The sequence below is a fragment of the Scylla paramamosain genome, chromosome 1, assembly GCF_035594125.1.
Source record: "Scylla paramamosain isolate STU-SP2022 chromosome 1, ASM3559412v1, whole genome shotgun sequence".
In the NCBI taxonomy this organism is placed as follows: domain Eukaryota; kingdom Metazoa; phylum Arthropoda; class Malacostraca; order Decapoda; family Portunidae; genus Scylla; species Scylla paramamosain.
Window position 1 is genome coordinate 17,665,553 of NC_087151.1, and position 22,726 is coordinate 17,688,278.

At 39.0% G+C, this 22,726-nt stretch overlaps 1 protein-coding gene across 9 annotated transcripts in view; it reads left to right on the forward strand.

The window, feature by feature from the left end:
- The window catches only part of LOC135101655 (serine/threonine-protein phosphatase 6 regulatory ankyrin repeat subunit B-like), a 224,816-nt gene that overhangs the window by 126,343 nt on the left and 75,747 nt on the right, over window positions 1-22,726 (forward strand). For all 9 annotated transcript variants that reach the window (XR_010269369.1, XM_064005990.1, XM_064005965.1 and 6 more), the window contains exon 5: window positions 2,065-2,273. Coding sequence is in view for 8 of the 9 variants with exons in the window: in XM_064005990.1 (XP_063862060.1) it covers window positions 2,065-2,273 (209 nt within the window). In the remaining variant the exon portion in view is untranslated. The remainder of the gene's footprint in view (window positions 1-2,064; window positions 2,274-22,726) is intronic.

The window sequence follows — 22,726 nt, forward strand, 5'->3', positions numbered from 1 at the left end:
ACCTTTTGATTGCACCCTGTCTAGAAGAGCAATATGAGTGGAAGACCCCATACATGGGAAGCATACTCCATACAGGGACAGATAAGGCCCCTGTACAGAGTTAGTAGTTGGGGGGTGAGAAAAACTGGCGGAGATGACTCAGAATGCCTAACTTCATAGAAGCTACTGTATTTGATGGCTCATAAGACGTACCTTTTCTCCAAAAAAAGTCTCAGGAAATGAGCCTGCGTCCTATGAGGCCAAGGTTCAGCATTGAGGCAGTGGTTGGTGGTAAGTCTATGACAACAGAGGCTCTAAAATCAAACCCCAGACATCTTTGCACATGTAAACAAAGTGAAGATTGGTATTACACTACAAAACTCTTTCTTTCAAGGTAACAATGTGTAATATGTCATACTTACCAGTAATTCACAAAGAATGAAACCAGTCAGGAAGAATTTGCCTAAGTGACCATGCACCATGCATTGCATGTACCAAAACAAACATGTGGTCGGTTATGCGTCGAACCTGGTGACATGGGCAAGCTTCACTGCATTCTTTACAGTGTGATGCCGTTACTCCTTGAAGTAAGACACACTTTCATACAATTAAAATTGCACCTATCTTTTAACATTCTTATGAACAAACTTAATTACCCCTGTAGTCTCTCACAGTCACTGCCGATGCCATATGCCAGGTACATGTTTACATCTCACAACAGGATTGGTACGTAGGCTACTAGCAAATATTAAAGTTTTTAAATCCAAAATATTGGGATCTAATAATGATCTGAATACATGTGAGAGTCTTCAAATGTCAGGTGAAATCCTTCACTTCATATTCAGAGCTTAAATCTGCTCATTTATCTTTTTTTGTCATTTCAATGTCTGCCAAAACTGGGTGCGTCTTACGAGCCTGTGCGTCTTATGAGCCATCAAATACGGTAATTTGGACTACTGTAATTCAGAATTTCCAAGGTTGTCGTGCCAACCTCTTGCCACTACTGTTTGTTGGCACTACTTGCTGCATAAACAGCTGGCATCACTTCAAACACAGGGAAACCATTCCATTTTGTTTTCTCCTTATATTATTAAACATGCTCAGTTTTAGCTCCAACCATGTCTCCAGTGAATAAAGGAAATGTTTTTCACTGTGTAAAGTGCAAACACTGCACATTTCCCATAAAAGATAAGGTTGAATTTCTGAAAAAAAACTTGATAGCAGTGCGTATGTGTGAAGCTTGTGTGAATTGTATAGCACTGACTCTTCGACATTTTGTGATATAAAGAAATAAAGAAAAATTGCAGTTTCTTTGCTAACAGTATTGGCTGTACTGATACTATTGGCATCTGCCAGAAATTAAGCATTAGTGGAAAAAAGTGGTATACAAATATGGGGCATTTTGAAGGTAGGACAAGGCAGTTAACTAATAGGTTGAGTGTATTTTAATATAACCCCTTTGTAATCCAGCAAAATCACTAATTCAGCACCCTACTGGTCTCAGTGGTGCCAGATTAGTGATGAGCAGCCTGTGTCTCTTGCTAACTTTAATTGCTTCTTTCATTTTAGCTTCTCATCTAATCTTGCTGATTGCATGCCTCCCCTCTTCCCATGTCCTTGCAGTACAAAGCTTTCTATTTTCATCCCTATTCTGTCTACTTCCCTAATGCAAGTGTTAAACAGTATTCTAATTGTTCATTCCTTTTACTGATAAACTCCTCACTTGCTTCTGTATTTTTTCCTGTGCTTCACTTGAACTATTTTAAGAGGTAAGTTTCAAGACAATAATCCTCAAATATTGGACAGTCCTTCTGACTATACTCTGAATGATATCTTCATTGGGTCCTTTTTTTTTTTTTTTTCCATAGACCAGAGCCCATTTTTACATGAAAAAAGAATTGCAATGGACTTAAGAATGGCTTTATATTTTAGATAACAGTGGAAAATGTACTTTAGGATAATTTTCTGTTTCTAGTAAGTGGTTGTCAGTCATGGGGTGTGGATTTGTAGGCAAGCTGTGATATAGTATAATAAGTTTATGAATGAGTTGATGAACAGTTTTATGAGTGTATCATTTTCACACAGGATTGTTGTGGAGGCCATCATTGATAGTGCTTGGTGGGAAGCAGGCTTCAGTGGGGAGAACGGCCATCACTGCTTCAATTTTCAGGTCTTGCTGGAGGAGCGACCACATCTGGCTCTCAAGGCCCAGAACAACTGCATCCAACGCACAGATTCTGATGCAAAAGTCACCTATGACTTCAGGTTCTTTGAGTTCAACTACTATGTTGAAGGTATGAATCACTACATTTTGCAATATCACCTTATGTGAATGTGTAATCTTTACATTAAATGCCAGTATAGAAGGAAATGACAGCTGGGAAAGATTTCTATTTCTAATACAATAATATCAGTTTTTCCATAGATATACTAATAGTTATGTTGATGTTTGCATTTTTTAGTGCAAGATTTACTGTTGTATAATGTACATCTAAAGTGCTGTTATTCTAAATGTGTCACAATTTATCAAAGAAAGAAAAGGGCAAGAGATAAGTGTCTTGAAACCTCCCTCTTGAAAGAGTTCAAGTCATAGGAAGGAGGAAATACAGAAGCAAGAAGGGAGTTCCAGAGTTTACCAGAGAAAGGGAGGAATGAGAATACTGGTTAACTCTTGCATTAGAGAGGTAGACAGAATATGGATGAGAGAAAGAACAGTCTTGTCCAGCATGGCTGTGGAAGGATGGGAGACATGTAGTTAGCAAGATCAGAAGAGAAGTTAGCATGAAAATACTTTCAGAAGATAGCAAGACATGCAGTATAGTAGCAGTGAGAAAGAGGCTGAAGACAGCTTTTGATTCCACCCAGTCTAAGATAGCAGTATATGTGGAGCTCCTTTAGGGGGATGAGAAAAACTGGTAGAGATGATACCACCTCTCCTCTTCTAAACCTCATCTTCTTTTCCTCACTGAAACTCAGGTGTCTGAGGCAACTGACAGTAGCCCCTTTTCTGTTCCCTCCTACTTTCTCTATCCTCATTTTCGATCCAAAGCTGGATGCTGCATTTATGTGCGCAATGACTTAACCTGCTCTCGTGCCCACGCTCTTGAATCTTCCGAGTTTTCCACCATCTGGCTACGACTACAGAGTCACTCTCAAACTAAATTTATCTGTGCTGTATACCTCTCTCCTAACTCCTCTGACTATAAGAAATTCTTTGACTACTTAACTTTCAAAGTGGAGCACATTCTGACCCTCTTCCCTTTTGCAGAGATCTCCATTCTTGGAGACTTCAATGTTCACCACCAGCTTTGGCTTTCCTCTCCCTTCACTGACCATCCTGGTGAACTAGCCTTCAACTTTGCTATCCTCCATGACCTAGAGCAATTGGTGCAACACCCTACTCGTATTCCTGACCGTCTTGGAGATACGCCCAACATTCTTGACCTTTTCCTGACCTCTAATCCTTCTGCTTATGCTGTCACCCTGTCTTCTCCGATGGGCTCCTCCAATCACAATCTCATATCTGTATTTTGTCCTATCACCCCAATCCCTCCTCAGGATCCCCCTAAGCAAAGGTGCCTCTGGCGTTTTGCCTCTGCTAGTTGGGGGGACCTGAGGAGGTATTTTGCTGGTTTTCCTTGGAATGACTACTGCTTCGGTGTCAGAGACCCATCTTTGTGTGCTGAGTGCATAACAGAGGTGATAGTGTCTGGCATGGAGGCGTACATTCCTCACTCTTTTTCTCATCCTAAACCTTCTAAACCTTGGTTTAACACAACTTGTTCTCGTGCTATACATGATAGAGAGTGGCCCACAAAAGGTACTTAAGCCTTCCACTGCCAAAATCTCATGCACTTTATATTTCTGCCCGGAACCATGCCAAGTCTGTTCTCCAACTAGCCAAAAACTCCTTCATTAACAGAAAGTGTCAAAACCTTTCAAGATCTAACTCCCCTTGTGACTTCTAGCATCTAGCCAAAAATATCTCCAATAACTTTGTTTCTTCTTCTTTCCCTCCTTTATTTCAACCAGATGGCACCATTGCTATCACATCTATTTCTAAAGCTGAACTCTTTGCTCAAACCTTTGCTAAAAACTCTACCTTGGATGATTCTGGACTTGTTCCTCCCTCTCCTCCACCCTCTGACTACTTCATGCCACCTATTAAAATTCTTCACAATGATGTTTTTCATACATAGAATGCATACAATGCATAGAAGTAAGAAACAGGGCAAATAGGGTACTAGGATTCATTTTTAGGAGTGTTAAAAGCAGAAAGCCAGAAGTAATATTAAAGTTATACTTGGTGCTGGTCAGACCTCATCTAGACTATGCTGTGCAGTTCTGGTCCCCACATTACAGGAAAGATATAGGTCTATTAGAATCAGTACAGAGGAGAATGACTTAAAGGATACAGGGGATGAGGAGTATTCCTCACGAGGCAAGATTGAAATTGTTAAATTTACATTCTTTAGAAAGACGTAGGTTAAGAGGGGACCTGATAGAAGTCTTTTAAGTGGTATAAGGGTTATAACAAGGGGGATGTAGGCAAAATTCTTAGGATCAGTAACCAGGGTAGAACAAGAAATAATGGGTTCAAGCTTGAAAAATTTAGGTTTAGGAAGGAGATAGGAAAAAATTGGTTCTCAAATAGAGTGGTAGATGAGTGGAACAGACTCAGTAATCATGTTGTTAGTGGTAGGACACTAGAGAGCTTTAAGAGAAGATTAGACAGGTTTATGGATGGGGATAATAGATGGAAATAGGTAGGTATATTTCATACAGGGACTGCCACGTGTAAGCCTGGTTGCTTCTTGCAGCTTCCCTTATTTCTTATGTTCTTATGCCCTTGCTGGCCTAAACCCTCGGAAGGCTTATGGACCTGATGGGGTCCCTCCTATTGTTCTCCAAAACTGTGCCTCAGTGCTTGCACCTTGCCTAGTCAAACTCTTTCTGCTCTGTCTGTCAACATCTACCTTTCCTTCTTGCTGGAAGTTTGCCTACATTCAGCCTGTTCCTAAAAAGGGTGACTGTTCTAATCCCTCAAAATACCATCCTATTGCTTTAATTTCCTGCCTATCTAAAGTTTTTGAATCTATCCTCAACAGGAAGATTCTTAAACATCTATCACTTCACAACCTTCTATCTGATTGCCTGTATGGGTTCCATCTACTGGTGATCTTCTGGCTTTCCTTACTGAGTCTTGGTCATCCTCTTTTAGAGATTTTCGTGAGAGTTTTGCTGTTGCCTTGGACATATCAAAAACTTTTGATAGAGTCTTTTTTTTTTTTTTATGTAGGAAGGACACTGGCCAAGGGCAACAAAAATCCAATAAAAAAATATGCCCACTGAAATGCCAGTCCCATAAAAGGGTCAAAGCAGTGGTCAAAAATTGATGAATAAGTGTCTTGAAACCTCCCTCTTGAAGGAATTCAAGTCATAGGAAGGTGGAAATACAGAAGCAGGCAGGGAGTTCCAGAGTTTACCAGAGAAAGGGATGAATGATTGAGAATACTGGTTAACTCTTGCGTTAGAGAGGTGGACAGGATAGGGGTGAGAAAAAGAAGAAAGTCTTGTGCAGCAAGGCCGTGGAAGGAGGGGAGGCATGCAGTTAGCAAGATCAGAAGAGCAGTTAGCATGAAAATAGCGGTAGAAGACAGCTAAATATGCAACATTGTGGCGGTGAGAGAGAGGCTGAAGACAATCAGTTAGAGGAGAGGAGTTGATGAGACAAAAAGCTTTTGCTTCCACCCTGTCTACAAGAGCAGTATGAGTGGAATCCCCCCAGACATGTGAAGCATACTCCATACATGAACGGATAAGCCCCTTGTACAGAGTTAGCAGCTGGTGGGGATGAGAAAAACTGGCAGAGATGTCTCAAAACGCCTGACTTCATAGAAGCTGTTTTAGCTAGATATGAGATGTGAATTTTCCAGTTCAGATTATAAGTAAAGGACAGACTGAGGATGTTCAGTGTAGAAGAGGGGGACTTCAGTGTCATTGAAGAAGAGGGGATAGTTGTCTGGAAGGTTGTGTCAAGTTGAAAGATGGAGGAAATGAACTTTTGAGGCATTGAACAATACCAAGTTTACTCTGCCCCAATCAGAAATTTCAGAAAGATTAAAAGTCAAGCGTTCTGTGGCTTCCCTGCGTGATATGTTTACCTCCTGAAGGGTTGGACGTCTATGAAAAGACGTGGAAAAGTGCAGGGTGGTATCATCAGTGTAGGAGTGGATAGGACAAGAAGTTTGGTTTAGAAGATCAATAATGAATAATAAGAAGAGAGTGGGTGACAGGACAGAACCCTGAGGAACACCACTGTTAATAGATTTAGGAGAACAGTGACCGCTGCTCACTGCTGTGGTATTGTCACAAAATATTTTAATGTTCTTCTCCTGAATTTGCTGTTCAAATGATTTCAAGGAAAGAAGGATGGCTTTGAGTTCCAGTGCATTAATATGTAACTCTTTTTCTGCTGGCAACCACCTGCCATTTGGCGTTTGGTGGTTAAGGAAGCAGCCCCAACCTAAGCTTGAAGCATCGGTGTACAGCTCAATGTCAGTACCTGTCCTGAAAATTTTTCTGTTTTCAGCTGCCACATGCTGAACCCACCAAAGCAAATCTTTTTTCATTTCATCTGTGATTTCCATCCACTTCTCAAAGTTGCCTTTTTCTTTAGTTAGAGCTGCAATTTTTGCCCTTTCCAACTTTCTGTAATGTAACTTAACCATTTCAACCGCTGGGATGGCAGCTACCAAAATGCCAATTACTCTAGCAACCTCTCTGATTTTGTCTTTCTTTTTGTTCAGTAATTGTCGACAACTATTCACAAGGCTAAGGATTCTGCGCTCCGGTAGCGTAACTGTCATGGTCTCTGAGTTGATGATATTACCCAAATATTCAATTCTTTTGGTGGGTTGTAACACAGACTTTTCTACATTGATGCAGAAACCCATTCTGCTTAAGACCTGCATTGTGCTTTGAGTGCATTCTTTGCAACCATGAACAGCTGCACATGAGAGTGTCATCAATAAAGCTGGTGATAGTGTATCCCTTCTCTCTCAACGTAGCAAAGATGGGTTTCATTAGTTTAGTAAAGAGCCGTGGGCCCTCAGAAATACCATTGGGAAGGCATGTGAACTGGTAAATTTTCCCCTGCCATTTAAAACAAAGATATTTTTGTTGCTCATCTGCTATCTTTACGGAGTAGTAAGCATGCCGTAAATCAACTGAGGTCATGTAGTCATTATGATTGATGAGCCTAATTGCCTGCTCAGAGTTTTCCATCTTAAAATGCTTATATGGAATATGCTTGTTTAGCTTCTCTAAATTAAGGACCATTCTATATTCACCATTCTTTTTCTTCCTCAGAAAAATAGGGGATAGAATCTGCTCATGCTGTCTATGAGTTTCTGTGACTACCTTAAGCTCGAGCAGTTTGTTAATTTCCTGAGATAAAATTCTTTGTTCTTCAATGGGAAACACATATTCCATTTCATCATGAAATAAATGTTCAATGTTGGCTACATCAATATCAAGATGACAGTTTGCAACAATATCTAAAATAAATGGATCACTCGTGATCTTACGCCATTCATGCACAAACTTATGCAGTCTACCTGCTTCAAATTTGTGGCTTACCTGAGTTATTGCCGGGGATTGTTTCCCCGGCCCCGGGCGTTTTTTGGCTCAGTGGAGAAGGCCTGCCTTGTGAGGCCACCCCTGCGGGGCCCATAAGGGTGGAATCGTGACAAGAAGCCCCTGTAAGGCATTCTCCCAAAGAAGCCTCTTGGTTTTGTTCCACCAAACCTGCCAGCTGCCGATTTCCGTGTTGGGAAAGGTTTCTTCGGCGCGATCTTGTTCCTGAGCTTTTCAGACTCCTCAATCTGTCTTGCTGACTGCGAGACATCGTCACCAAATAGATACCGCATCATTGGTACCTTATCTGAGCACAAGTGAGTGTATTTGGGATTAATTTCCTGCTTGATGATGAATTGCCTGGCCAAGTTATTACGGTAGTTGGCGTTCCCAAGTAATGCAAGAGCTCCATTTAGCATACCCACTTCCTGGGCAACCCCTGCGTGACCCTCATCTTGTGCAATTTTGTCTAGAGTAGTGAGCGACTTTATGATGATAGTGGCAGCCATCAGAATGTCATTGCTCACCTCTCTCATACGAGAATCAGTCTTTTTCGCCTCAACCTTGAGAGCATCAAATATCTGAGCGTTGCAGACGAGAGGGGTTAATGCAGGGCAGTTGTCGGGCCTCCTGGTAGCCTCGTCCTCCACAATCTGCTTGTATTCTTCTTCACGCATGCCGTGGTCAAATAAGTAATTCACCATATCAGCCACAGGCATCTCAAGATCTACTGAAATGTCGTCCGAAGGCCCGTATGTTTTAGCACTGTGCATGAGTACACTGCCAATACTTGGCTCATCGTGAATTTCACCATCTTCATCATCATCATTGCCATCATCAAAACCAGAAAAACCGGCTGTGGAGTCCGTGAGTCCCGACTGTACAGAGAGGGGACATCCTACCACCCGTTCGTGGCGTTGTGAGGCTGTGTTGATGATGTTATGGGCGCTACCCTGTCGCACCTCCCCCCCTCCTGGGGGTTCCCTGGCATCCAACATGCCTTGCTGCCTATCATAGGCAGACTTAACCTTATCCCTGTTCAATTTTTGGATTTCTCCACGTAGCTCAGTAATAGCCTCAAACATCACTGCCCATTGAGAGGTGTTAGCATCATCCCTTGAAGTACAGGGAGCTTGAGGAGGTGACAACAGCTCACGCCTTTGTTCCCCTGAGGGCGGGCATTCCTGCCCACGATCACTCCTCCCGGAAGAATAACGCTTTCCGTTAGAGCTCTCTCGGCAAGAAGAGCTCCTGTGCGTAGTTCTTGCAGAACTACTTCAGCTTCCTCCGTAAGAGGAACGATCCTCGGTGCCAGAAGCCTTGAATCCCCTCGGGGAGGCTTCATCCACAGTCTCTGCCATGATGGCGGGCCTGCTACCTGCCCCCTGCAACCCAACAGAATAACACTTACTGGGCGAAATAAAGGCACCAAACCGCTCCACAGATGGATAATGGGTAGAGACGGTCACTGGAACCCGTGTGATCAGAAACTTGTCCTGGGAAACAGGAAACAAAAAAGGGCACCCCAAACAAGAGAGCCAGGACAAACGTCTGAACGGCTTGGGATCACTGCAGCAACTGCCGGCACGGGGTGATGTAGCGAATCTCATGGGAAAGCATACTTCAGCAGAAATGTGATTTGCTGAAGTAAAATTTGTAAAAGAGTGTCTGTTTGTCCTCACATCTGGTGTGATGCATCAGTGTGGCTGTGCAGTACCATTACATCTAAAACTGTGTGTGTTTTTGTTCTCTCTCTCTCTCTCTCTCTCTCTCTCTCTCTCTCTCTCTCTCTCTCTCTCTCTCTCTCTCTCTCTCTCTCTCTCTCTCTCTCTCTCTCTCTCTCTCTCTCTCTCTTTGTGTGTGTGTATTTACCTTGTTGTAATTTATAGGGTCTGAGCTATGCTCATGTGGTCCCATCTCTATATCTACACTTGTCCAGTTTCTCCTTGAAGTTGTGCATACTTGTTGCCGATAGTACATCCTAACAGAGCTTGTTTCAGGCTTTTATATTTTTCTGTAGGAAACTATATTTCTTTATGTTACTCAAGTATCCTTCTTTTCTTTTCTTTTTTTCTGTGTCCTCATGCATATCTGGTATTTCTTACTTCTCATAGTAGCAATTTCTCATTATCTATGTCTTCTACTTTATTCCACAAATTATAAATTAGTATTAAATCTCCCCTTTCTCTTCTTTGCTCCAATGTTGGCAGATTAATTTCTTTTAGCCTGTCTTCATACGTTAATTCTTCCAGTTCTGGAACCATCTTCATTGCCATCCTTTGTATCCTTTCTAGTTTATTCACATGTTTCTTCTTATGGGAAGACCACACTGATCCAGCATATTCCAACTTTGGTCTGATCATGGTGGTAATTATCTTTCACATCATATCCTTATCCATGTAGTGGAATAGTGTTCCAATATTTCCTATCATTTTATATGTATTTCTGAATATCTTTTGTAAATGCTTCTCCAACTGTTGACTATCTTGTATTATCACTCCCAGATCTTGCTGTTCTTGTACTTTTATTATTTCTTCATTTCCCATTTTATATGTCCATTTTGGTCTCTCTTAACTTTTTCCCATTTCCATTACATGACATTTTTTCACATTAAATTTCATCTCCCATTTCTTACTCCAGTCCCAGATTTTATTCAAATCCTCTTGTAGAATTTTGCAGTCTTTGTTGTTTTATATATCTTTGTAAGTTTGTATTGTCTGCAAACAAGCTCATGTAAATTTGTACTCCTTCAGGCATATTATTTATGTAGATCAGGAAAAGTATTGGTGCCAGCACTGATTCTTGTGGTACTCCACAAGAATATTTATTTATTTATTTATTATTTCTTCATTTCCCATTTTATATGTCCATTTTGGTCTCTCTTAACTTTTTCCCATTTCCATTACATGACATTTTTTCACATTAAATTTCATCTCCCATTTCTTACTCCGGTCCCAGATTTTATTCAAATCCTCTTGTAGAATTTTGCAGTCTTTGTTGTTTTATAAATCTTTGTAAGTTTGTATTGTCTGCAAACAAGCTCATGTAAATTTGTACTCCTTCAGGCATATTATTTATGTAGATCAGGAAAAGTATTGGTGCCAGCATTGATTCTTGTGGTACTCCACTATATACTTTTCTCCATTTTGATTTTACATCTTTTACTACCATTCTCATTTCTCTTCCCTTTAAGTAACTTTCCATCCTGTTTTTTATTCTCTCATTTAATTCTATATTTTCTTGCTTCCATAATAACCTGTTGTGAGGAACTTTGTCTAAAGCTTCTTTTTTTTTATCTGAATGCAGACAGTGTACCTATCCATCCCTCTCCTGTGTTATATCAATTACTTTTGAATAAAAGCTCATCAACTTGGTTACACATGATCACTTTTGTCTAAAGCCATACTGTTTTTTATATTATATGTTTTTTTTTTTTCTGGAAGTTCTGTCCACTGCTTTTTTATCACTTTTTAACAGATCTTACATATTGTGCTGGTCATTGATACTGGTCTATAATTTAGTGGTTCTTCTTTCTATCCACTTTTATAAATTGGCACTATGTCTGCTATCTTCCATTTCTTAGGCACTCTTCCAGTTGATAATGAGCTCTTCATTATGTCATATACTGGTTCAATGAATTGTTTCCTGCACTCTTTTAGAATTAATCCTGATACTCCATCTGGTTCTGTTGCTTTCCTCTCTTCCAATTCCTCCATTATTTTATAAACTTCATTAATTACTATAATTTCCCATATTTGCTTTTTTTGTCTTCTTGTCTTGTGGTTCTTTAAATTCTGATTCTTCCATGAAAACTTGTGAAACTTTTTTTGTTTAGTAAATCACTCATGCCTTTGGGGCTTCATATGTTTCATTTCTATCCTTCATCCTTTCTAGTTTTCTTTTAGTTTAATTTTTCCATTTATGAATCTGTAGAACAGTTTTTGTTTGTCCTTGCACTTTTCAACTATAACCTTCTCACATCCTTTCTCTTCCTCCCTCCTTATTTTCACATATTAATTTCTTGCTATCCTAAAGTCTTCTTTATTTTTTGGGGTTTCAATTTATTTTCATTCTCATCCATGCTTCATTCTCTCTCTCTCTCTCTCTCTCTCTCTCTCTCTCTCTCTCTCTCTCTCTCTCTCTCTCTCTCTCTCTCTCTCTCTCTCTCTCTCTCTCTCTCTCTCTCTCTCTCTCTCTCTCTCTCTCTCTCTCTCTCTTTGCACTTCTGCATCTTGCATTGAACCACACCTGTTTTTCTTTTTCTTTAGGTTTGTATAATGGTACATATTTATTCACTCCTGTCTCATATATTTCTGTAAAAATATCATACTTATCTTGCACATCATTTGCTCTTTTCAGCTTTTCCCAGTCCATTTCTTCATAAAATTTCTTAAGGTCATCTATATTCACTTTTCCATTGTTTCTCTTATTTTCTTTGTATGATTCATCCTTTTCACTGACATCATTATTGGTCTCTAATTTTATCATTACATGGTCACTTTTTCCCACGGGCACATGTATCTTAATTCTTTTGTTAGGTCCATATCTTTTGTTAGTATTAGATCTTGATTTGCTGCTTCGTCATCTCCCCTATGTCTTGTATTTTCAGTCACCCATTGCGTCAGTGAGTTTTCCATAGTCAGCTTCAGAAATCTTTCTCCACATGCAGTCTCATTCCCTCCTGCTTCTAATGTTTCCCAATTTACTTCTTTACAGTTGAAGTCATGAATTAGTAATACTCTTTTATTACTTTTGATTAATTTGCTCAAACACTGAATGGTATCTTCTATTATTTTTTCATGTTCTTCCTTGCTCCAAAAATTTATTTTGGATGGTACATCACCGTTAGTATTTCTCCATTATTATCCTCTAAGTTAACACTCATTATTTCTGCTTTTCCCTCTCCATATGTCACTATTTTTGCCTTTGCCTCTTTTCTTCTCATTATCATTATACCTCCCCTTCTTTTACCAATCTTGTGTCTTCTCTGTATATTGTGTTCATTGTTAATGACCATCTGGTTATCTTCTTTTAGCGTTATTTCCATTAAACACACCACCTTCATATTTTTCTCTTCTAAATACTCTTGTAATTCTGGTTTTCTGTGTACCAATCTGTTGTGTTGGTATATATCCCAATTTGTCGTTATTTTAACTATTTTTCTCTTTTATTTTTATTTATTTCCTTACCTTTTTGTATCATGTCTTCACTCTTTCTCCCAAAACTCCCCAAAATTATTTTTTCTTCTGTTCTTGATTATTTTTCTTTTTAGCCTCTTCATAGATTTCTTTTAATTTCTTTGTTCTTCATTTCTGTTCTTCCCAATCCTTGCAATCTTCTACTTCTTAGTCTGGATGTTCTTTCTAGTATTGCTTCTGCTGCTGTGGGCCATCTTGACTTAAAGGCCCATGTCACCTTGTAAAGCAATGTGGCAGTGTCAACAATAACAATCTTCTGCTGCTTGTGATTTTAGTCTTATTTTCATAGGTCATGTTTTGTCCTCCAGATAAGGTCCCAGTCTAACTACTTCCACTTTTTCCTCAAATTTAGTGTCATCTTCATTATTTAGTCTCTTCAGCAAGTCCTTCACTGTTTTTGTTACTTCTTTATCTCATTTCAGTTTGTATGGCATATTTTTCTTCTTAATTCCTTAAACAATAACACTTTTCTTCTTATCTGCTGCATCTCTTAGCGGATCTTCATTGTTTTTCAATGCCTTTGCCACTTTCTTTTCAACAATTTTGTTTTTTTCTTTCATTCTTTTCAATTATTTCTTTGAAGTCAAGATTTGCTTTATCAGTTCTTAATTTCCAGCCTTTCACTTTATCCATGACTCCTCCTCCCATCCTTTTCTCACCTTTCACTAACTCTGCTTTCAAATCTTTATTTTCTTTCATTACTGTCTCCATGTTGTTTTGTAATTCTTTTTTTTTTTCATATGTATATATATATTTTGTTGTTCTCTCACTCTCATCCCCTCCAGTTCAGTTTTCAGCTTGAAAATTTCACCATCTTTTCCTAGATCTGTTCCTGCTTATCCTAAAGGAATTTTACCATTTCCAACACTTCTTTCATCGCTTTTTGTTGTTCTGCATCACTTTCCACTTTTTTAATCTTGTTTTCAAGAACCCAATCTCACTTTCATTTTGGTAATTTTCCCTAAAACCATCACGGTTCATTTTAGCCCCTCGGTGAAAAGGAGTCTGGAACTGCATAGGCCATATTTGTTTAGAAAATTGCCCTGTCTGTTGGGACCATGAATCCTCACTTATGGGACCACACTCACTCAGATCCTGCAAACGATATCTCTAGGCCTTCCTGGAGATGTTGTCCTCTTCCAGGTCTAGTTAATGGTGTGATTTCCCCATAAAGTCACTATACTGGAAGTGAAATGCATCTGTTGTGTTATTGACTTGTTCTTGATCTTGTGTATTTACCTAGTTGTGGTTTACAGGAGGGAAGTAATCTCGTAGTATCCTGTCTCTATATCTATCCAGTTTGGTCTTAAAAGCATGGGCAGTTTCGGCATTCACAACATTTTCACTGAGTTCATTCCATTTGTTCATACTTCTTTGAGAAAAACTATCCTTCTCGATGTCTCTTCTACAGTTAACTTTCTTCAACTTCTTACTGTGTCCCCTTGTACTCTGTGTGTCTAAATTTATAAAACTCCTTGTCCACATTTTCCATACCATTTATCATTCTATAGAAGTTCATTAAATCTCTTCTTTCTCTCATATTTTCAAGGATAGGAATTTTCAACATTCTTAATCTCTCTTCATAGGTCAACTTACACAACTCCAGAACTATCTTAGTGACTATCTTAGTGACTGCTCTTTGTACTCTTTCCAATCTTATAATATTCCTCCCTGTTTGAGGAGGCCACACCACTGCCACATTTTCCAATTTTGGTCTGATCATGGAAATCAACAACTTTTTTATCATTCCTTCATCCAAAAATGAGAATACCATTCTTACTCTTTTCAACAAATTCATCATTTCTCCAGTAATTTTATCAGTGTGTCTGTCCGTAGTCAAATTTTCGGTAACTGCTACTCCCAAATCCATTTTTTCTTTTGATTTTTTTTTTTTTTACTTAACACCATCCATCTCATAATGATATTGTATTTTTTTTTTTTTATCAGAGGGACACTGGCCAAGGGCAACAAAAATCTAATAAAAAACAAAATACCCTCTGAGATGCCAGTCCCATAAAAGGGTCCAAAGCAGTAGTCAAGAATTGAAGGATAAGTGTCTTGAAACCTCCCTCTTGAAGGAATTCAAGTCATAGGAAGGTGGAAATACAGAAGCAGGCAAGGAGTTCCAGAGTTTACTAGAGAAAGGGATGAGTGACTACGAATCCTGTTTAACTCTTGCATTAGAGAGGTGGACAGAATAGGGGGTGAGAGAAAGAAGAAAGTCTTGTGCAGCAAGGCCACAGGAGGAGGGGAGACATGCAGTTAGCAAGATCAGAAGAGCAGTTAGCATGAAAATAGTGATAGAAGACAACTAAAGATGCAACATTGCGGCAATGAGAGAGAGGCTGATGACAGTTAGTTAGAGGAGAGGAGTTGATGAGATGAAAAGTTTTTTATTTCACCTTGTCTAGAAGAGCAGTACGGGTGGAATGAAGTAGTCAGAGGGTGGAGGAGAGGGAGGAACAAGCCCAGAATCGTCCAAGGTAGAGTTTTTAGCAAAGGTTTGAGCAAAGAGTTCAGTTTTAGAAATAGATGTGATAGCAGTGGTGCCATCTGGTTGAAATAAAGGAGGGAAAGAAGAAGAAGCAAAGTTATTGGAGATATTTTTGGCTAGATGCCAGAAGTCACGAGGGGAGTTAGATCTTGAAAGATTTTGACGCTTTTTGTTAATAAGGGAGCTTTTTGGCTAGTTGGAGAACAGACTTGGCATGGTTCCAGGCAGAAATATAAAGCATACAAGATTCTGATGATGGAAGGCTTGAGTACCTTTTGTGGGCCACCTCTCTATCATGTATAGCACGAGAACAAGCTGTGTTAACCCAAGGTTTGGAAGGTTTAGGTCGAGAAAAAGAGTGAGGAATGTACGCCTCCATGCCAGACACTATCTCCTCTGTTATGCATTCAGCACACAAAGATGGGTCTCTGACATGGAAGCAGTAGTCATTCCAAGGAAAATCAGCAAAATACTTCCTCAGGTCCCCCTAATTAGCAGAGGCAAAATGCCATAGCCACCTTTGCTAAGGGGGATCCTAAGGAGGGATTGGAGCAATAGGACAAGATACAGATATGAGATTGTGATTGGAGGAGCCCAGCGGTGAAGAGAGGGTGACAGCATAAGCAGAAGGATTAGAGGTCAGGAAAAGGTCAAGAATGTTGGGCGTATCTGCAAGATGGTCAGGAATACAAGTAGAGTGTTGCACCAATTGCTCTAAGTCATGGAGGATAGTAAAGTTGAAGGCTAGTTCACCAGGATGGTCAGTGAAGGGAGAGGAAAGCCAAAGCTGGTGGTGAACATTGAAGTCTCCAATAATGGAGATTTCTGCAAAAGGGAAGATGGTCAGAATGTGCTCCACTTTGGAAGTTAAGTAGTCAAAGAATTTCTTATAGTCAGAGGAGTTAGGTGAGAGGTATACAGCACAGATTAATTTAGTTTGAGAGTGACTCTGTAGTCGTAGCCAGATGGTGGAAAACTTGGAAGATTCAAGAGCGTGGGCACGAGAACAGGTTAAGTCATTGCACACATAAGCACAACATCCAGCTTTGGATCGAAAATGAGAATAGAGAAAGTAGGAGAGAACAGAAAAGGGGCTACTGTCAGTTGCCTCAGACACCTCAGTTTCAGTGAGGAAAAGAAAATGAGGTTTAGAAGAGGAGAGGTGGTGTTTTACAGACTGAAAATTAGATCTTAGACTGCGAATGTTGCTGAAGTTAATGAAAAGTTGAGGGGGGGGTGTCAAGACACTTAGGGTCGTTGACAGAAGGGCAGTCTGACCTGGGGACACTTATGGTCCCCTGCCCAGATGGGGACTCCGAGGCTGGTATAGGAGTCGCCATGATAATTTTGGAATTTTGAGTGAAGGGTGTGTGTGTGTTATTAGGTGCTTGTAGTTTTGTGTGGAGGGAGAGAGTTGTCTTTAGAGGGCAGGCTGTGACTGCCCCCTTGTGTTGTGAGACACAAAGGGAAACGTTCAGTGAGGTCACAGCTGGGTTTAATGATAAGTTCTTACCAAACTCCATTACTTTATATTTACTGAAATTGAATCCATTTGCCAAGATTTACTCCATCTATTTATCTTATTTAAATCATTTTGCAGTACCAATAAAATCATTTACATTTTCTACCCTTCTCATCAGCTTAGCATCATCTGCAAATAAGTTCATATAATTATCTATGTCTTCATTTATGTCATTCACATATATTACAAACATTATCAGTCCCAACACTGACCCCTGTGGGACATTACTAGTTACTTTTAGCCAAGATGAATTTTGGTCTTGTATTACAGTTCTCATCTCTCTATCATCCAGATAATCCTTCATCCACTCCAGCAGTCTTCCTCCAATTTTTCCATATTTTTTTTATCTTCCATAGCAATTTTTGGTGTGGTACTTTGTCAAACACTTTCTTCAAGTCTAAGTAGACACTATCCACCCATCTGTCTCTCTCCTGCATAATATCAACTACCCTTGAATAAAAGGACAACAAGTTCATAGAGCATGATCTTCCTCTTAAATTCAAATTGACAATTTACCAAAACTTTATCTCTTTCCAAGTGTTCCATCCATCTTTCCTTTATTGTTTTTTCACGTAGTTTTCCTTCAACACCAGTCAAGGACACTGGTCTATAATTTAGTGGGTTTTTCTTATTTCCTCATTTGAATATTGCTGTAATATTTGTTCTTCCAATTTTTTGGTACTCTTCCCTGTGATAGTGATGTCACCACTAGACTGAATTTTATCAGCCAGTTGTTCTCTACATTCCTTCAATATCCAGTTTGATACTCCATCTGGACCAATGCTTAATTTACATCAAGTTCTTTCATCATCATAAATATTTCCTCATAACTGACTGGGATTGTACTTAATATATTCCTCACCAACTTATCCCTTTCAGCATCAAACTCCCCTTCCACAGTATATACCAATCTGAAACTATTGTTCATAACCCCTGCCATGTTATATGCATCCTCATAGATTTTTCATTCAACTTTCAACCTTGATACACCTTCCTTCTTCTTCATCTTCCCATTAATATGTCTAAAGAACACTTTGGGTTCATTTATACACTTATCTATTATATCTCTTTCACAGTTTCTTCTCTCCATTCTTATTATTTCAGCATACTTGTTTCTAGTATCAATATATTCCTCCCATCTGCTCTCAGTTTTCCTCTTCTTCCATCTATTCCAAGCATTTAACTTATTCTAACCTCTTTGCATTTTGTATTGAACCATTCTTTACCCCTTCTACATCTTGCTGCTCCTCTAAGTACAAATTTCTCCAAAGCAGAATTATATATCCTTATAAATTCATCCCATTTTCCTGAATGTCTTGTGCATCTTCAAAGTCTTTCCAGTCCATGTCAACAAAGTACTTTCTTAATTTTTCAAAGTCAGCTTTACTATATTCAAATCTTTTCACCTTATAATTTTCGTCAATGATTACATTTAAATTTTTCAAATTAGATTCTGTCAACACATAGTCACCTCCAGACAACCTCCAAGACCCATTAATTACTTCTGCTTGTACCTGTGTTGCAAACCTTATTCTTATGGGTCTCATTTTTTCTTCTTCATATTTCCCAATTCTATGGAACTCATCCACTTGCTTTACTACCTGACTATTTTCACCCATCACTTTCTTCAGTAACTTTTTCAACAGGTTCTTTTCCTTTTCCTCTCTTTGAATTCTGCTTTCTGTTTTTCTTCCTTTTAAACCAAATACAGTTACTTGTTTATAATTTTCTACAGTATCTCTCACTAACTTTTCTCTTCTTGAATAACATTTGCCACTTTATGTCTCAGGTTTTGTTTCTCATTTTCTTATTTATGTTATTTTCTTTAGTGATTTTTTTTTCAAATTTACATTCATTTAACAACTTATTTTGCCTCATTTCCACATCTTTTACACTTGCCTTCATTTCCTCATTTCCTTTCTGAACAGTTTCTACTTTTTCCTTTATTTGTTTCTTCAAACTGTCATTTTCCTTCTTTAACTTCTCATTTTTATCTTCCATCTCAGTCAGTTTTGCTGTAATAGTCACCAACTTATCACCTGTCTCCTTCTGGTGTGCCTCCAGTGTCTTTATTCTCTCCAATAACTTGTCCATCACTTCTTCCATATACAAAATTTTTCTACAGTGCAGTCTATATTTTAGTTCTCTTTCTTCACCAGTAAAACCTTCAAAGGAACCTCTTTCTTTTGGGGTGCTACCCTCCATCATGTTTGTCAAAATGTAAACAAACCAAACCAAACTTTCCAAGAGACAGGATAACTATACTCACAGAACTGTTTTTCCCCATCCTATTTACCACCTAGGTATTCCTGGGCCCTTATTACAAATCTTGTTTCACAATGAGCAATTTGTGTTATTTCTTCCTTACATCTCTACCACCACCATGTGTGATTCACCTACGGTCATCTACTGGTCACCCAGCCAGCTGTTACCCTACGGAAAGAGCTCAGAGCTCGTAGTGACCAATCTTTCAGTAGGACTGAGACCACTTACACACCACACACTGGGACAGCGAAGTCACAACCCCTCGGGTTACATCCCATACCTGCTTGCTGCTAGGTGAACAGGGGCTACACATTAAGAGGCCCGCCTATTTGCCTCCCCACAACTGGGATTTGAAGCCTGGCCTTCTTGGTTGTGAGCCGAGCATGCTAACCACTACACTACGCAGTGTGTGTGTGTGTGTGTGTGTGTGTGTGTGTGTGTGTGTGTGTGTGTCATATTTACACCCAAAAAACAACTGCCTCATATTTCTATGACAACTGAAGGGTTGACTCAGAGAGAGAGAGAGAGAGAGAGAGAGAGAGAGAGAGAGAGAGAGAGAGATTAGAAACTAGATAAGTTACCACTTGCAAGCCTATTGTATATGAGCAATGTGTGTTTTTTAAGCATCTGGAGTGAAGTGATTAAACTTGGGGAAGGAGACACGATGTGGTGCTACGAAAACCCAACATCAATAGTACTCTTCACACAGTTTGGCATCTCTGAAGTGTCTCATGTGCCTGCCAAAGCAATCAGCTGATCAGTGCTTTACAGTTTTCCTGCCTAAACAGTCTACACTGAACAGTGCATTCACTTATTTATATATATATATATATATATATATATATATATATATATATATATATATATATATATATATATATATATATATATATATATATATATATATATATATATATATATATATATATATATATATATATATATATATATATATATATATATATATATATATATATATATATATATATATATATATATATATATATATATATTGTTACAATCACAAATCCCTGCCCTTCCCACAGCTGCCTCAAATGGACTAGCTCCCTCCGAGTCACCACCTATGTGACAGGGTGCAGGGCTTACGATGGGTTAGAAGGTCCACTTTTGACTCTTGCACCCTTTTCCAGATGGTCATAACACCAGGCCATACACACATGAGGTTGCCAGTCTGTTTTACCCACTTGCAGACAAGGGAAATACTACAACAATCAACTCCAACAGCTGAGAAAGGATCTACTACCATGTATAGGAAGGGACAATTACAACACATATAGAGTCAAGATATAAAACCCTATTGGACTACTTCCCTCATATCAAATTCACCCATTGTCCAACAGTGTGTAATGTCGTTTACAGCCTCCTGGATGGCAGTAGGAAGTTAAGTTCACTACACAGCTCTTCACTTAAGTCCTCTGCAGCTGAGCAGCCTCAGCCAACAGTAACATTTAACACAAAACAAATACACAGACAAAGTGACACAAATACTGACAAGTGCCCACAACTAAGCAGGAGGGTAATTCACCTCTCATTTTATCACCAAGTACTTGGCTTCAGCACTGCCAAGGAGTCATGTCCCTCAATATAAGTGTGTTACAAATAACTATACTCATAGGCAGACTGAAGTGAAGACTCCTATAGCTACTTAGATAGGCCGGGGCATACAGTGCTCAATTATCCTCTTAAAGCAACTGACCCATCTAACTGTAAAAATCTTCCCAGCCTCCTCCAAACCACACAGTTTTCCTTCATATGTCTATCTTGAGTGGTAGCTGGACTGTGACTGCCTGTGAGAATGCCTTGCACAGTGAGCTCTCAGTGGTCACGAGGGCATGACTCATGCAGGAGGGAAGGAGGGGGGATGCACCCCACCCCACCTCGCTCACCTCGCCCTCACAGGCTACTAACCAAGATAGGTAAAACACTTTACTTCTTAAAATTTTAGTGACTAAATTATGGGGCTTGGATGAATTCTAATTACTTTATCTTCAAGACCAACTCTTCTCCTATTAACTACATGAGGCTTAACAGGAGAGACTAAAAGATAAATACTTAAATTAATTATGAAAGGAGGTGGGGTGAAGAGTATAAGATTTTTACTTTCACTGCAAGTGGGGCAAAGACTTACCATACAGTGGGCACCTCCCAACTCCACTCTTGCCCACTTGCTCACTCACTCATCTATTTTATCTCTTCTGTCTCTCTCTCACATCATCATCATTCATTTTTACTTCTCTTTGTTTTACATCACTATCTGCAATATATATATATATATATATATATATATATATATATATATATATATATATATATATATATATATATATATATATATATATATATATATAATTTTTTTATTATTATTTATTTATTCATTTATTTGTTTATCTATTTATTTATTTATAATTTTTCTATATGTAGTTGGGACTGTACATTCTCTAATCTCTAGTAGTTGAAGGGTACAGACAGGTGAGAGCTTCTCAGAGAGGAATTTGAACAGGTTTTGCCAGTCTCTGGGAACAGCTCTGGGAAGCCTCTCTTCCTCAGCTTGATGTACAAGATCAAACAGTTAAAGATATGCTGCAAATAATTGTTTTCAAGAGTTTTTCAAAAGTATATTAGAAATGTTTCCTAGTTGCCAACTACTATAGTTAGTTTGGAATCAGGTTATGGAGTCTTGTGCTTGTGATTACAAGATTAATTGACTAGAGTATCAAAATCAGTCTGGAAAAAGGAGTGGTAATATTCTAGAGTCCTTTCCAACCATTACAATTGGTTGTTTTAGTTCCACTCTTTCGCAGATACATATGAATAGATGTAAAACGTAACACAGTGGGGGGAAATGCCACCTCCCCTGTAACTTCCAAAAACTATTCAGATGTGTCTTCAAAAGAGTAGAATTAAAACAATCAGTAATAATGGGGGGAAAGGTCTCTAGAATATTACCATAGTGGTTTCGTATTGAAATTGGTGAGATGTATGTATATACCAGCTAACAATAACCAACTCGCCAGCCAGCACATAGCCTGCATTCTCCTACATCTGTAGCATATATAGCCTATCTTGTTTTTATTTGCTGATCCAGTTTAAACTTTCACTCTTAAGATGTACTACATGAGGGCCACCAAAGCTAATAAGAACAAGACTGTCACAAGTATGAGATCTGACATAATGGCCTCCTACTTCCATGATATTTTGTCAGATGAATCTCCTCAACACCACCAATTATGTCCTAAAGGTGAAAGGCTCATGGTGCTCAAGAGAGCACAAGCAGAAAGAGAAAGACCACAGCCACACACTCAAAAGCCACCATTTCTTAACAGAATTCTCAAGGAAGAGAGTGTTGCAATTCTGAAGATATACAGCAAGCTGGCAGCAACAGAACTTCTTGAGAGATGTCTCAACACAAAACCAAAATAATAAAAGCCTCTAATCCAAGTTGTGGTCAAAATGCAGTAAGACAAAGTTTGCGGGATTGAAGAGGGTGGACTTCATTGTAAAAGTTGTGATCCTTAACCACAACTTTGGAGACAGAGATGTGTCACTGCTGATGCACCTTGGATTTGGTGCATCTGTGCACACTTTGGCAGGTCTGGACACTCAAGAGGT